This window comes from Antennarius striatus, chromosome 19 (genome assembly GCF_040054535.1).
Source record: "Antennarius striatus isolate MH-2024 chromosome 19, ASM4005453v1, whole genome shotgun sequence".
Lineage (NCBI taxonomy): Eukaryota > Metazoa > Chordata > Actinopteri > Lophiiformes > Antennariidae > Antennarius > Antennarius striatus.
Window position 1 is genome coordinate 11,968,063 of NC_090794.1, and position 16,825 is coordinate 11,984,887.

At 40.2% G+C, this 16,825-nt stretch overlaps 1 protein-coding gene across 1 annotated transcript in view; it reads left to right on the top strand.

The window, feature by feature from the left end:
• nbas (NBAS subunit of NRZ tethering complex) overlaps positions 1–16,825 on the top strand; it is a 152,015-nt gene that overhangs the window by 18,893 nt on the left and 116,297 nt on the right. Inside the window, exons 13-18 of the mRNA XM_068342764.1 lie at positions 94–157; positions 581–774; positions 2,400–2,672; positions 8,084–8,209; positions 8,535–8,686; positions 8,841–8,975. Coding sequence (XP_068198865.1) covers positions 94–157; positions 581–774; positions 2,400–2,672; positions 8,084–8,209; positions 8,535–8,686; positions 8,841–8,975 — 944 coding nt within the window. The remainder of the gene's footprint in view (positions 1–93; positions 158–580; positions 775–2,399; positions 2,673–8,083; positions 8,210–8,534; positions 8,687–8,840; positions 8,976–16,825) is intronic.

The following is a 16,825-nucleotide window of genomic DNA, read 5'->3' on the forward strand; positions in this document are numbered from 1 at the left end:
GGTTAGCTGGATGATTTTTACACCCCCTCCACCCTCTCTTATTCTTGTCCTCCTTTCCTTTTTGGTCCCTCCATCCTTTGGTCCTCCCTGCAGCCAGGATTTGAGGAGATCAACCCAGAGTGGAAGACATCGCTGGAGAGGAGGAAGAAAATAAAAGGTAGCTTGGCCTGAAGGACTAAAGACTGCAGACTTTGTTGCTGACACAGCAGTGCACGCTGGATGCAATTTAATGATCTTTGACATGTCTTATTCACTGGATCCTACGGTTATTTTGATGTACAAATGTATAATGTGAGACGCCTAGCAGATATATTTTTCTGTCACAGTGTACATGTGAGAGCATGTCTGTTTGTGTACTTTTTCTGACACTTTTGGGTCAGCTTGTGAGAGCAGTAATCCTTGTTAGTCCCCCTCTAATATGTGACAGCTACTAGATGTTTCCATGAGTAAACATGTCCAAAATCATATTCATAAAACTAATGAAAGTGTAACCCCCCCCCCCCAAAAAAAACAGGTCAGCTGTAAAAATGAATCCCCATTTAAAATAAACTACCCCCCTGTTGTTTGTCACCTGCGTCAGATAAGGAGCAGTACTATCCACTGGTGGATGTGAGCTGGTGGAGTGACAATGTTTTGATTCTGGCTCGCTGCTCCGGTTCGGTGACTGTCTCCTCCGTCAGGACACTGCGCAACCTGCTGGGGAAGTCATGCGAGTGGTTCGAGCCTTCACCTCAAGTCACCGCCGCACACGACGGGGGATTCCTCAGCCTGGAGGTAAATGCCAATATAGTGGGATCCATGTGTGGTTAAAGAAACGGAAGGCGTTTGTCACGTCCACAATAATATGTGTAAAAGTAGGTTTTAGATGCGGGCTTTCAGGAGTTTAAAAAGACATCTTAGGAATAGTTTTCCAACCTTTCAATCTTTTTCAAAGTGGCCAGTTGGCTTCAGTGCAGTGACTGAGCCTCGGACACTATGGGCAGGGCCACAGAATTTATACGAGGCAGTTGATTTTTCTCTCACATTTATGCAGCACTTCAAACAAATAGTACTTCTGAGTTCGAGATAAGTGTTTTGTAAAATTTTTGCAACACAGATTACATGTGTTTAACACGTTGTGCTGGCAGCTGATGTGACTGGACAAAAGAATACAGTTTTTTATAAGAAATGAAAATGAACCCAAAACCTCGTAGAGATTATTTAGTAGGTTGGGGCTATTATGCACTAGTGTGTGCGTGTGTGTGACACTAACATGTAATGATGAAATATGCGTCCCTTCTTAATCCTCAATACTCTGATGTCACATCGCGCACCTTCATTTCAGAGAGGGAAGCAAACAGAATGAGAGACAGAGAGGAAAGAAATTTCTTTTCCATTCAGCTGCCAACATTTTGGAAAGGTTTCATCAGCCTCCTTCAGCGTGGAGTGGGAGAAGGGTGCCCTTGTTGCTGCATCTACAGCTGAGTGTTTGTGTGCTGAAAATCTTGTTGAAATTGCCAGGAATGCGGTGCCGCATATGCGCATCAGGCCTGTACTGTATTGTATGTATGGCTCTAAATTCAAAATAATTTGACCTTGTAGCGACCGTGGTCGCATGTGCCTGTTCTTCCATTCAGTGAGTTCAGAGAATGCATTAAATCAGACAATGGAAGCTGCTTCAGCTCCTCATTGATTAAGGTGCTTAATTTTTTTAACAGGTGCTAAAACTTTTATGAACGCTGGATTGGAGCCTCTCTGATAACATTTGTCTCTTCTGAACAAAAAAAAAGAAAAAACCCAGAGGGGCATCTCTACAAAATATGAGGACTGGCTGCAGCCTGCAGATGAAAAATGGGCAAATAATACTCCCCCAGCTGAAGCAGTCATGAAAATGGAGAGCGAGGAAAGACTAGTTGAAAAAAGCACTTTCAACAACTTGCATTAAGATTTTGTATGGAGCTGCTTGACCTTGATGATGTTCTGTGTTTCAGACAGTCGGCTGATCGGCCTTGAGGACAATAAATTGCATGTTTACCAGTTCCAAACACAGCTGTATTGGATGTGTAAAGTGTGTTGCATTGAATTTGATGCTCAGTTTTCATTAAACGCCTCTTGTTGGCAAAGAAGTGTCCAAACTTTTCATCAGAAAGTCATTCTGGGCTAAGGCTGTAAATCTGTCAGCCTCAGTCAATGAGAATGTGGACTCCTTTGTTTGTAGCCCTCCTGTTCCTGTTTGAGCCAACAAGACAGACTTTTTATGAAAAAAGACAAATGTTACTTTATGATCACTGTCAAATAATTTCTTGATGTAAAGCCAGTGCGGTTCAAAATTATATTCATATCATTTTCTGTTTTTCCTTTAGCTGTTTTTCAGTTTTCCTCTATCCCGTTTATAATTGCTGTGTTTTATATCGTCACAGTGTGAAGTGAGGCTGGCTCAGAAGCGTGGGCGCCTGGAAAGCAACCTCAGTACGGGGTCCAATGAGGATGAGGAGGGTGATGATGCAGATTCCGACTCTGATGAAGAGTCTTCAGCCAAAGCCCGTTACTTTGGCTACATCAAGCAAGGCCTGTATTATGTGACAGAGATGGAACGCTTTGCTCCTCCTCGTAAACGCCCCCGCACCGTAATCAAGAACTACCGTCTGGTCAGCCTGAGGTCAACGACACCAGAGGAGCTGTATCAGAGGAAGGTAGGAGCCTGAATCAACTCGTAAATGACTGGTGTATGTTTCTCCTGCATCACTTAATTTGTGCATATAAGGAGGAAATGGATCTAAGGAGAAGAAGAAACATACTTTATTGATCGCTGCAGGGAAATAATATTTTCCACTTTTTGTTTGTATACTTGTATATGTACAGGTTCTTAAACACACACATACACGCGCACGCAGGCACGCACGCACGCACGCACGCACACACACACACACACACACAGGTCAAGATGGTGTGCTTGAAGAACTTCTGCTAAATCTGCCTCTCATGTTATCAACATTTTATCAAAACAAAGTGAGATGAAGTAAGGCTAATGATTATAGTAATTAAATGTTCTATAAAACCATCAAACCATTTGGAGGGCCACCTGGAGTCTTGACGTACTCGGAAATTATGGGAAAAATAATGGATATAGTTACTTATTTGACTGTCCTGTTTTTAGCTGTACTAATGGCACAGGGCTAAGGACAACAGGTGGTTTGGTCGGGATATCGCAACAAGTATTACTGTAGAGGACATGTGTCAAACTCAAAGCCTGGGGGCCAAATGTGGCCTGCTAGAGCATAAAACTTCAGAGTGTCTTAAAATAAATAGGTCAGAAGTGTGCTTTGTCCAAAACTACCATTCCCAGAATGCAGTTTCTGCCCATTTTAACTCTGACAAAAACCTTGTGAACAAAGATAATGTAATAACTTGTGTTTGAAGTTATTTTTCTTTATTCACTTGGATAGTTTGATCCTTCATTGATGGATTTATGTGTGTTTAAGGATTTATGTTATAACAGAGAAACAAGCAAACATATATTTTCTGTGCAACTAAAATGCTTGTAACTTGAATAAGTAATAATTTTAGAGTTGTTTAACATCAAGGGGTAGTAACTTTTTTTTTTTTTTTTTTACATTACTTTGAGTTGCATTTAGTTACATTTATAAGTTACATCTGACCCTTTGAGGACAGCCATTATGCTGATGTGGCCCTAAGTGAAAATGAGTTTGACACCCTGCTTTAGAGGAATTGTTTCACTAGTTGTTTTGTACAGATATTCATGATTGAATAGTAATAATCTCCTGCTGTTTCCTCTGTTGCCACAATGAGGTTAACATTTGTGACTCAAGTCAATATCTACTGGATATATTTCATTCATGCTCCCCACAGGCAGAATTTCATAAAGGGACACACTGTGAAGGGGTGAAAGACTACATATATGCCTTTATTTCTAACACAGCGATGAATGTGATATTTGGATATGTTTCTCAGGATTAAGGGTTCATAAACTAAATTGTGTAAATAATGGAATCTGTTTTTCTGAGGCTGCACTGCTGTGAATTGTTTTTTGTATGCTTCTCAAGGATAACCCAGTTTGTCATGGCCATGTCTGTGATACTTGTTTTGGTTGAAATTTTCAATTTGGAAATACTGACCTTCAAATTTGCTAAGAGCACGTAGCTGGAGTATTCCCGCTTTGAATGAATATTCATGTAGTTGTTTGGTTATTGTGAAGTGATACATATTTCACATCATGTAGTGAAGACCTGTCCTTTTACCATTCAAGTTACTGTTACAGTGTTGAAATCACTGAGATGCTTCAGAATGCGAATCTTTATCCCTGATGGAGAAAAATGGTCACATTTCTTTTCCTCTTTGCATGACCATATGTGATAGCAGGTCAGGTTAGCTGTCATTATCCTACTCATCATCATTGCTACTTCCTTTTTGTCATTAAATGCATTAGTCACCGCAAGAAGAAGAGATTCATGCTCCAATCTACACATGAAAACATTCTCACACAATATTATTGTTTTATTGCGTGGGATGTGATAAAAAAGTAAATAGGAAAAGAAATGTGACCAGAGCTGAAGAAGAATCTTGGATACAAATTGAAATGTCTTCAATATCAGAAGTCCAGTTGTTTCAAATACAACCTCCAAGGATTACCGCGATCAGGATGAATGAGAATCTACACCAATACATTTACCATGAAACTCTTCATGTCTTTCTTCTCCATAATTTAGTAGCAGCTGTTTGGTCACCGTCTGAATAAAAATGGGCTGATCTGCAAACGTAGATTTCTGACAAAATGCATCCTGTTGCCAGCTCAGTGAAGTGCTGTTGTTATCTTGGATTGGCTCCAGAATGCTGTTGAGAAGAAATGAAAACCAAGCAAGATGTTCAGCCTGCTTTAAGGCTATTTCTCAGTCCCAGGGGTTTCTCTGAAACGCTAATTGCTACATTAGAAATATGGCTGTTGTTCTTGCTTGCTACAAATTGCGGTAAAGACAACAACATGCTCGATCAAAAAGCACAGTATCGGCTCTCGACGGGCCTAAGTTTAGGCATTGGTTCATCAGTCATTTTTATGACCCATCATCTACTTCCTTCATCATCATTGTTATCATCATTAAATGCCATTAGTCATCACCAGCAATCCTAACAGTGGAGAGTTAAAAAGTAATATATCATTATTATCTCTCTGTAACACTTGGTACCGGCAGCACTTCCCCAGCTGTTGCTGCTCTCCTGTTGAAATTGTTTTTTTCCTTTCCATATGTAAGCATGTGTGTGAGGAGGATACACACACACACACACACACACACACACACACACACACACACACACACACACACACACACACACACACACACACACACACACACACACACACACACACACACACACACACACACACACACACACACACACACAATGAGTCAAGCTGGTTTCCTCAAGTCAGCTGCTTCATGCGTTCAGAGGTTTGCTGATGTGCTCGGTGGTGCAACCCTGCCAGTGTGCCGTTCACACTGGCAGGGTTTGCTAACAATTTTATTAGCTGAATCCAGAGAGAATGAAACCGTTTTTGAAGTCCTCCTACGTGAGGTTCAACTGTGTGGGGTTCTTATTGCCCTCGAGGAACTACAGTCTGGTTAATGTGTTGCTTTATACTCCTACACACAGAGAGAAATGGATAGGCAGTGTGTCAGTCAGCGCGCATGCACTCATGTACTTTCATACATATTGAGTAGGAATGCATAAACTGAGGTGTCATGCTGTGAAATTAAATAATCTAGAGAGACAAAAATATGATGCAAAAATCTCTTTTAATCTCAATTTATGTTGACATCCAGTCTAAGTCTGTTGAATTTTAATGCTACTGAGGACAACTACAGTTAAAACCAGTGGGAACTACCTGGTAAGAAGGTTGAAGGCCTTATTTAAACTCAACATAGTGCATCGTCTAAAGTCTATGGTACAAAAGCTCTTTGGATGTGTCCAGGTCCCTTTGCTGATAAGCCTCACAAAAACTGAAGTAGATGGAATGTATATAGGGGTTGTAATTTGTTTGTGAATTAATCAAGTTATTTTTTGTGTAATATCTATTAAACAGCCCTGATCTCCCTTTCCCTTTGAATGTCATAGGTGTTTGACTAAAAGTAACCATAAAGATTAATAGCGAATGGGATACAGGTGGATGAAAAATACAAATTTAATGAGCATCTTTCTGGAAGACAAAACTGCACGTTTTCACATGAGGCGCAACAGCTTAACTGATGTGATGATTAAAATCTAACGCTATGACAGCAGGATCAGTCAGGATTTGATTCATGTTTGTTATTCTTCTTGACATGCAAAAGGTTAAACAGGCCAGACTCATGTAGCGAAATTATTTGGCGTCCATATACACTTGAGATCCATTAAAAAAATATGTAATTCAGAAGATAAAATTTTAATACTCTTTCCTCTGGAGAGTTTTCTCTGCCCTGTCAATTTTTTAACTACAGATTGTAAATTTTGCAGTAAAATGTCTCCTGATATTTGCTCTTGGGTCTTGATCGTGTGGAATCATTGAAAGTTTTTGAAAGAATCCCCTCAAATTATTGAAAGAAATCAAAAAATAATGAATTGCCTTTTTAAAGAAAATGTTACTGATTATATCTCATTTATGGCGTACACACTTGTGCCTGCACAAATGAATTCAAGCCTAATTTGGGTACTTTCTGTGAAGATAACTACAGTGTGAGTTGGAAACAAATGACAGTGATGTGAGCTAAGTGCTAGCTGGACATGGTAAGATACTTGGAATGATAGAGCTTGAAGTTAGATGCCCCAGTTAACACGTCTATTATGTTTTCAACCTAATAGCCATTCATGGACAGGGAAAAACAATATTTGTTTGTGCTGCATACCTTTTTGACTTTGTTTATGCTCTGTCAGCATAGATGTGCTGAACCACAATAACAAGCTTCATCTGTAGTGGTAATTTTGAAAAGTTATCCCACAAACGGCTTGGTTTATTACAGCGTCTTTGCAGATACAGTATGTGCCGGGGGCCTGACCTCAAAAAATTCATTTGTTTATAAGTGTAAAAAAATTCTCTACATATTTCGAAACTTTCTCTATCAGAATGAAAATTTTCAATTTCTTTCTACAGCAACCCGAATGACTGCTATTTGCCTAAGCATCCCAAGTAGTTTAGCTTTCTATCATGCTGAATTAATCAACAATCACAATAAACATATTTACTTAAAATCTGTATCGCAATTGTTAGCATTTATGATTTTTCAATATGAGTGTGTACAGCTGTTTGTGTGGCCTGACCCTTCCGGGATTATTATTATTTAAAGGGCGCCATGGAGATGTGTGCGAAAGTCATACGGATTCAGTTTCCCTTTCGGTGCTTTCTCCCTCTTTCAATTTGATTTTCTCACTTCAGCCGTTGCCAAATACATAAACCCTTCAGCCATTCTCCTTATCCCACCATAACACACCCAATCAAAACGATGCCACATTGTATGTTGCTTCAGAGACTGAAATCTGCATGTTGAGCTGTTCTATATTAGCCTTTCGGATTATACTGTATACTTACAGAAGTGTCATACTCTAGTTTCCACAGTAGTTTATTCATTCATTCATTTATTCAATTTTTTATCCATCAGAATGGTGGAATATTGGGGAGTGGGTCACAGTATTTGCTTTAAAATCCATTGATTTTAATTTATTTTAATTTAATTCATTTAATTCTTTTTAAGAACACAGTGCATGAAGATTGAATCGCGAATATGCCCTTGGGGCAATGATTAGATATTAGAAAATTACAAAACACATGAATATGAAAGGAATTAAACTGCTGTTCAGTCATGTAATTTTCCCTGCTTACTCTGTCTCATTCGTACTCAATCTGCATAATACATTACATTGTGTACCAGGAAATCAACTTTGTTTTTTAATTAGACTTGGTTCACTCAATTTCATCCATTCCATCCAATGGCTTGTTCCTGTCATTTTTAACAGTGCTCCTTGCTAAACAATATAACTGACTGCTATGTGCATTAGGAAGGAGTGATGGTGTATTTATGCAGTTTTAAAATGTGTGCATGTTTTTTCTGACTCACAGATTGATAATGAAGAGTATGGTGAAGCATTGTCCCTTGCCCACGCATATAATCTGGATTCTGACCTCGTCTACCAGAGACAGTGGAGAAAGAGTACCGTCAGCATCGCCTCGATACAAGATTATCTGGTGAGACATAGAAGGAACTGATGTAAGAAAGTGAGGAAAAGATGAGGAGGAATGGGTATGACAGTGAGAGAGTGATAGAGAGAGATAAGAATTGTATCATCTCTGGTTTTCATCACAGTTTATTAGATGTCAGTATAAGTGGGTATGTGAGTAGGGGTAGAGCACATACTAAGTGCTGCACAACCCCGTTACTCTATTTCACGCATCATTTTTACCAATTTGTTGCAAATTTTCACACCTTTCCCTCCTAACTCTGTCACTCATTTTAGCCCATCATTTCTTCTTAACTCATTCCCTCTGCTTCCATTCCCTACATCCAACCAAGAGCAAGATATGCAAGCGCTCATGGGTGCTGCACGAATGCGTCGAGCGCGTACCGGAGAATGTTGATGCTGCCAAGGAGCTGCTGCAGTATGGCCTGAAGGGAACTGACCTGGAAGCTCTGATAGCCATAGGAAATAGGGAAGATGGGGGCAGGTAGGCCGGCCTTAATTTATGAACACGCACCAAATTAAAGATACTCTTAAGGTGCATGTTTCTAGATGTGACAGTTACTTGATCCCTTTTCTTTCAATGTGAGGCTCATTTTAAATATTCTTGTCCTCAACAATGTATCATTTATATGTTCCAGGTTTATCATGCCAGGTGACATTGACCTTGATGACCTGCCGTATGAAGATATCTTCTCCGATGAAATGGAACTGGAGATGAAGGAGAGGGAAAACAGGAAGAGACAAGAGTTGTTGGCCAAGGTCGACTTTAGCAGGTAAGAAGACTGTCAGACTGTAAGCCGTAGCAAACACAACATTGAGATCACTAATTGAGTGAGAAAGCTGATGAATTCAGGAGTTAAAGCAGGAACAAAGTCTTCCAATATCTGCAGAAATCACAGTCTGGTCCACCAAGACGACCCATCTTGAATCAGGAAGTCTTTGAACTCCTAAAATGTCCAGGAACATCAAAATATTTTGGATTTTCATAATTTCTCACGTGTTGTTTGTTAAGTTCTGCATCTTTGCTTGATCAGTTGAAAAGTGCACCACCATGGTACACACTGACAAGAAACTGAGAATGATGTCACATGGTCATACGAGGTTGGCACATGTGATTCAGACTGAAATATGTTGACAACTAATGGATGTACTGCAATGAGATTTCACTCAGATATTCAGGGTCACCTGAGGGTGAATTGGAATGATGGTGATTTTCTAACACCAGCAGTCCAAGTTTGTCATATATTCATTGAATTGTCTCAACACCTGCTCTTTGGATTGGGCCCAGATTTTTCAGGTGGGCGTCAGACTTTTTGTCCTAATGACTTTGATGATCCACTCACTTTTTGTCTTGCAACCAACAAGCTGACATTTCCAGTTCAGAGTGAAATGTCTGCTATGGGATTACTATGAAGTTTGGTGTAGAGATTTATCATCCCCTGAGGATTATTTTGGATCCCCTGACCTTTAAAGTTGCCTTATCATCGGATCAAAGTTTGTATTAGTTCCGTGGAAGTTTATGATGATATAACTGGAACAGTACTGGTAGTCCCATCAATACCAGCTGTAGTTTGCTAATTTGTCATTGTCGACATTCTGACACTGATATAGTCCCACTATAAACATTATACCTCTTGGAAATCAACATTCCATCCATGTCATTGTCAGCATGTTGGCAAATTGAAGTGAAAGCACCGCTCTGTCATTGAACAACTTCACAGCGCTGCTTGCGTGGCATGGCTGTTGACTCTTTGGCCCCAATCACACGGAAACTAATCTCTACAGACACAGCTGCTTCTAAAGGCCTTGGAAAAGCAGGGCAGCATCAAAACAACTTGGTGAGTCTGTGGAGCAGGGCTCTGTGGGTTACCAGAAATTAAAAATATATTTAATAGAAATATTAGAGTACCGTGTCTTGTGTTGGAAAATGTGACTTAATAAAATTTTTAATACGGATGTAAAAAAACTGCATCTGTTTGATTGTCTTCAACCTGATTATCTATTGAGCTCGTGTCCCTTTAAACAATACACTAATTATCTTTAATTGAATTTGCCTTTGATATTCAAGATCTCACGGGTGTTTTTAGAGATGTATCTCTGTGGGGTCATGTTTTCACACGATCACAGGCTGTTCATGCAATTTTCAGTGAAGTTTAAGACGTCACCACAAGAATTCAGCAGCTTCCGAGTCTATCGTCTGTTAGTTGAGAGGTAAAAACCTGAGTCATGTGACTCCCGTTTTCGACAGGTTGCAGCCTGCTGTTTTTAGATCATAAAAAATTACTATTTACTGTGTGCAGGTGTGTGTTGTCACCACAGACTTTGTGGTGAAAGCATTCATAATGTGTACAAGGAAGCCATCAGGAAGTGGGGAGAGGGTTGTCAAATGTGGTGCTGATTGTTTGATTAGGGCGCGCGCTGCATAGGGAATCATAAAAGCAGTGACATTAATGGGGATGAGGTTGAGTGCATTGGTGGAAATTAGTGGGTAATCCACAGGAGGTAATTTATGCTTTTGTTGTCAAGTGTACAAGGAAAGACTAATGAAAAACCCTTTAGTGATCGCTAATCACCTCTCATACACACACGCAACCCCCCCCCCCTCCCGACACACACACATGCAAAGACACTCCTGCGTTATAAACACACTTCTGTTGAAAACTGCATACTAAATGTGCCCTGATGAAATGATGCCCATCTTGAATATTTCATATGTGTGTGTGTCTGTGTGTGTGTGCAGTGTTCAGATATTTGCACACTCAGCAGGTGGATTTTCTTGTTTCTATTGTTCCTCTCACCCCAGACACTTAACTACTGAGCCTTAAGTCCAGGCCAGAATACAAAGAGTAGAAATGGTGTAATAATGAGCTCCTCTACAATCTTCCCCTGAGTTCCATGTTTTTTGTCCCCTCGACTGTTTGATTTTCTCTCGGCTTAACTCATTGTGTAATAAAACTGTTAAACTTTATTGCAGGCCTGTAGTCCATGGCAGATAAAGAAAACAGAGAGGATAAGAAAAATATATGAGGGGGAGTAATAGATCAATAACTGGGGAAGTGTTAGAAAAAAGTCGGATTTTGTTAAGGAATTGATGTTTTGAAATGTTTATATTTATCTCTCGTCTGTCTCGTAGTTGCAGGTAGTATCTAAATATGTCTTAGCGAGTGTATGTGTATGTGTGTGTGTGTGTGTGTGTGTGTGTGTGTGTGTGTGTGCGTGTGTATTCATGCATGGAAGCCATTCATTAATGGATCTATCCAAGTTGCTTTGAGGCCTGCGGCTAAGACCCGAGACAGATAATAATTCTCTTAATTTCTTTTTAACTACGCCACCATTACAGAAATGGTTTGGTATTGATCACAGCTGCTCTCTCTCTCTCTTTGTGAGTGTGTGTGTGTGTGTGTGTGTGTGTATATATATATATACTGTATATGTATACTGTATATATATATACACAGACACACAGTATATATATATACTGTGTGTGTGTATATATATATATATATATATATATATATATATATATATATATATATGTCGCTTGGTTTATAATACCAATACATTTGTTTTCATATGTTTGTATGAAGTTTGATATTACTGTTTTATCATGGAATTTCCATGGGTTCCAGCTAGTAAAATATATATAGAATATAGTTTGTTTATGTTTGTGTATATCTTTGTATTCTTCTTCTCCTTTAGGGTTTTCCCTTCAGGGATCACCACAGCGAATCAGTTACCTCCATCTAACCCTGTCTTCTGCATCCTCTTCTTACACCAAATACATTCATATCTTTCACTACATCCATAAACCTCCTCTTTGGTCTTCCTGTAAGCTTCCTCCCTGGCAGTTCAAAACTCAGTGGATACTATCTCTGCTCTTGACATGTCCAAACCATCTCAGTCTGGCCTCTCTGACTTTATCTCCAAAACCTCTGACATGTGCTGTCCCTCTGATGTACTCATTCCTGATCCTATCATCCTGGTCATTCCCAAAGAGAACTTCAGTATCTTCATCTCTGCTACCTCCAGCTCTGTCTCCTGTCTTTTCCTCAGTGACAATGTCTCTAGACCAAACAACATCGCTGGTCTCACCACAGTTTTTTACACCTTCCTTTCATTTCAGCTGAAACTATTCTTTCACACATCACACCTGACACTTTCCTCCACCCGTTCCATCCTGCCTGTACACACTCCTTCATCTATTTTCCACACTCTCCATTGCTCTGGGCTGTTGACCCTAAGTACCACCTTCTTGATCTCTTCTTGCTGAAACCTTGCTCTTCCACTTGGGTCCCTCTCATTCACACACATGTACTCCGTCTTACTGCGGCTAATCTTCTTTCCTTTCCAGGCCAAACCTGCACCTCTCTAGCTTCTCCTCCACCTGTTCCCTGCTTTCACTACAGATCACAATGTCATCTGCAAACATCACAGTCCATGGAGATTCCTGTCTAACCTCGTGTATCAGCCTGTCCATCAGAATAGCGAACAAGAAGGGGATCAGAGCTGCAGTCCCACCTCCACCTTGAACTCCTCTGTCACACCTACAGCACACCTCACCACTGTCTTACAGTCCTCATACACGTCCTGCACCCTTCTAGCATACTTCTGTGCCACTCCAGACTTCCTCATACAATACCACAGCTCCTCTCTGGGCACCCTGTCATAAGCTTTTTCCAGATCTACAAAAACGCAATGCAGCCTTTTCTGTACTTCTCTATCAACATCCTCAAAGGGAATACTGCATCTGTAGTACTCTTTTTTGATATGAAACCATACTGCTACTCACAAATGCTCACTTCTGCCCCTTAGTCTAGCTTCAACTACTCTTTCCCATAACTTTGTTGTATAGTTCATTATCTTTATTCCTCTGTAGTTGCCAGAACCCGGCACATCTCCCTTGTTCTTGAAAATGGGCACCAGCACACTTCTCCATTCCTCAGGCTTCTTCTCACTATCTAAGATACTGTTGAACAACCCAGTCAGAAACTATACTGCCACCTGTCCTAGACACTTCCATACCTCCACAAGCGTATCATCAGGACCAAGTGCCTTTCCACTCTTTGTCCTCTTCAATCTTTACAAGTCATCATAAGCCCCTTGTTTGGATTTTACCACCTCTACTTTCACCTTACGATGCATCTCCCTGTTCTCCTGTCTACTCTCGTCAATGTCCCTCTTCTTCTTAGCTAACCTTTTTCTGTATACACTCCTGTATCTCCTCATTCCACCACCAATTCTCCTTTTCTTCCAAATGACACAGCAAGTACTCTCCTACCTGTCTCCTTGATCACATTAGCTGTAGTTGTCCAGTCATCTGGAAGCACCTCCTGACCACCCAGAGCCTGTCTTAACTCCTTCATAAAAGTCACGCAACACTTCCTTTTTCAGCTTCCACCATTTGTTCCTCTGCTCTGCCTTTGCCCTCTTCATCTTCCTCACCACCAGAGTCATCCTACACACCACCATCCCATGCTGTTTGGCTGCACTCTCGTATACCACTACTTTGCAGTCACTGATCTCCTTCAGATTACACCGTCTAAACAAGATGTAGTCTACCTGTGTGCTCCTACCTCCACTCTTATAGGTCACCCTATGTTCCTGCCTCTTCTGGAAGAAAGTATTCACTATAGCCGTTCTCATCTTTTTTGCAAAGTCAACCACCATCTTTCCTTCTGCATTCTTCTCCTGGATACCAAACCTGCCCACCTCCTCATCACCTGTTTCTTGCACCAGCATATACATTGAAGTCAGCACCAATGACAACTCTCTCACTTCTAGGTATGCTCTGCATCACTTCGTCAAAGTCCAACCAGAATGTCTCCTTCTCCTCCAGCTCACATCCTACCTGTGGAGCATACCCACTAACAACATTGAACATCACATCTTCGATTTCTAGTTTAAGGCTAATCACTCTATCTGACACTCTTTTTACCTCCAGGACATTCCTAACAAACTCCTCCTTCAAGATAACTCCTACTCCATTTCTCTTCCCATCTACACCATGATAGAACAATTTGAACTCTGCTCCTAAACATCTAACCTTGCTACCTTTCCACCTGGTCTCCTGTACACACCCTATGTCTACCTTCCTCCTCTGCATCATGTCTTCTTCTCTCTCTTCCTACGAACACACTTTCCTCCTCTCCTTCGTAGTAGTCCAATTTCCACCTGCACCCTGTAGGTGAACAGCACCGATGGCAGTTGTTGTTAACCCAGGCCTCGACCGATCCAGAATTGAAGTCATAGATTTGATTCGCATATTTGATTTGGCAAGTTTTACATCAGATGTTCTTCCTGACACAACCCTTGGGACCGGCACAAGAAGACACTGGCTTGTGCCTTCTTGCGGCTACATTTGTATATATGTTTGTATTAGGGCTGTCACTTTAACGCTTTAATTAGATGAATTAATTACGCTGCAAATTAACACACTAAAAAAATTAACGCAATTAATCAAGAGTGGGAAGTCAATGCGCAAGCATTTTAAATTTGGCCCATTGAGTGACCTGTAGGCTACAGCGGCACATCACTTCCTACCTGCGCCACTAGTCAAAAGCAGGGTGACTGACAACAGAGATGAACGCGACACAGGAGAGCGGGGCAAGCCCACTCGGACCTTTGGGCGGAAAGTTTATTTATAAAACGCAAAAAACCCCCGCAAAAAACGCAGTGATTTGTACCTTTTGTAAAAGAGAATTTTCATATCACCGAAGCAGTTCCAGCCTAACATATCATTTAAATGCAAAACATGTCAAGGACACAAAGTTGTCTGTTGTCAGTTCCTGTAACGTTAGCTTACCCTTTTAAAGGAAAAGCCTGTTGGCATCTTGCTAATGATGTTGCCTTATTTAGAGGCATGTTATACTATTCATTTAGAATTGCTGTATTGAGTCAGCTTTAGTATTCATTTTGATTGAGAGTCTGCTTATGTGTCTATTTGAGACTCAGCCTTATTTCATTTCTGAATTGTATTTTATTTTATTTAACTGTATTTGTATTGCATTTTGAGAAATGCACCTGGCCTAGTTGGTTTGCTAATGTGCTTGACCTTTTGTATTTTGAATTTAATTTATAATGCACACTTTCTCTTCTTGGTGTATTCTATTGAGGATTCGAAGGACAGGGCTAGATGGAGGAAATTGATTCGCTGTGGCGACCCCTGAAGGGAAAAGCCGAAAGGAAAAGAAGAAGAAGTCATGCACTACAATTTTGTAATGTCCTAGAATTCAAATTCTTTATTTGGGGGCCTTTAGCAGGTATGAGATTAAAATGCAATTAATTAGATTAATTAATTACAAATCCTGTAATTAATTATATTAATTTTCTTAATCGCCTGACAGCACTAGTTTGTATATATTTGTTTATATGTACAAATGTATCTCTGTATGGCTTTACTTTCATATGCTGCTATAACATACAAATTTCCCCAAGTTTGGGATGTATAAGGTAAGTATCTCACTTTATTAAGGTGGAATTTTCTTTAGTTTGGATGTCAGTCTCAGTTCTAACTGGAGATACTTCTTGCTCAGTAGTAGAGATTCACATTTTCAATAATTAATTCTTCCCACTCAATCAATTTCTGCTATCCTGTGAAATATGTTGAATGATGTTTAGATCCCTATCACCAAAAACTCTTTTGGGACCAATAAACTCTCTGATTCTAATTTACTCAAGTCTTTTTTTCTACTGCACTGCTCTTGTTATTGGCTGCTTTATCACCGCAGTCACTTTTGTATCCTGAAATCTAATATCACGTAACATACTTATTTGCTAAACACCAGTTTGGTGTGGTTTTTTTTGTATGTTTTAAAACTGTTTGGTTACTGTAGGCTGCATTCACATAATTTTATGTTTTAGATGTTCTCATCCATCTGTGGATGCATAATAAAATATAATTCTGTATTCACCCCTTGGCCATTAAAGCCGCTGCTTTGACTGTCTGCATGCAAAAAGATTGCAGTGCGTGTGTGTGTGTTACAGCGGACAAATGGTGTGAAGATGAGTGTGGTCTTCTGTAAGGTGTTCTTATCTGATCAGATTCAGACTTCCATCTGAAGTTTCATTTTCTGATTTGCTCCAGCATTGCTTGTGTTTGTGTGTGTGTGTGTGTGTGTGCGTGCGTGTGCGTGTGTGTGTGTGCGTGTGTGTGTGTGTGTTTGTATGTAAATATGAGTGCATGTTTTTGTCTCATAGGCAGTTCAATTTTCTCCTTCTCTATTATAATCGCTTTCATCACATGACGCATTTCACACACTCTCTCTCTCTCTCTCTCTCTCTCTCTCTCTCTCTCTCTCTCTCTCTCTCTCTCTGTCAGTGTGTGTGTATGTAATCTCAGTCCAATAGAGTCATATTCAGTGTCTGTGTTGTACAGAGATGGGGTAGCCATGCCGCATAATAAAACACACACACACACATTGCATGTGCAATCAGATCCAATCTCTTTACATTAAATACATCTATGATGATATGTGAAATGCGCATCCTCACACCTTCCAAGTCTTGATCTCAATTCAGAAGTGTTTCAGCGGTTTTGGTCATTCTGTCCTTTTTCCAAACATTTCCTCTTCAGTCCCTGTGCATTTTCAGTCTGATTCATGGAACTAATATACAGTTTTTGCAT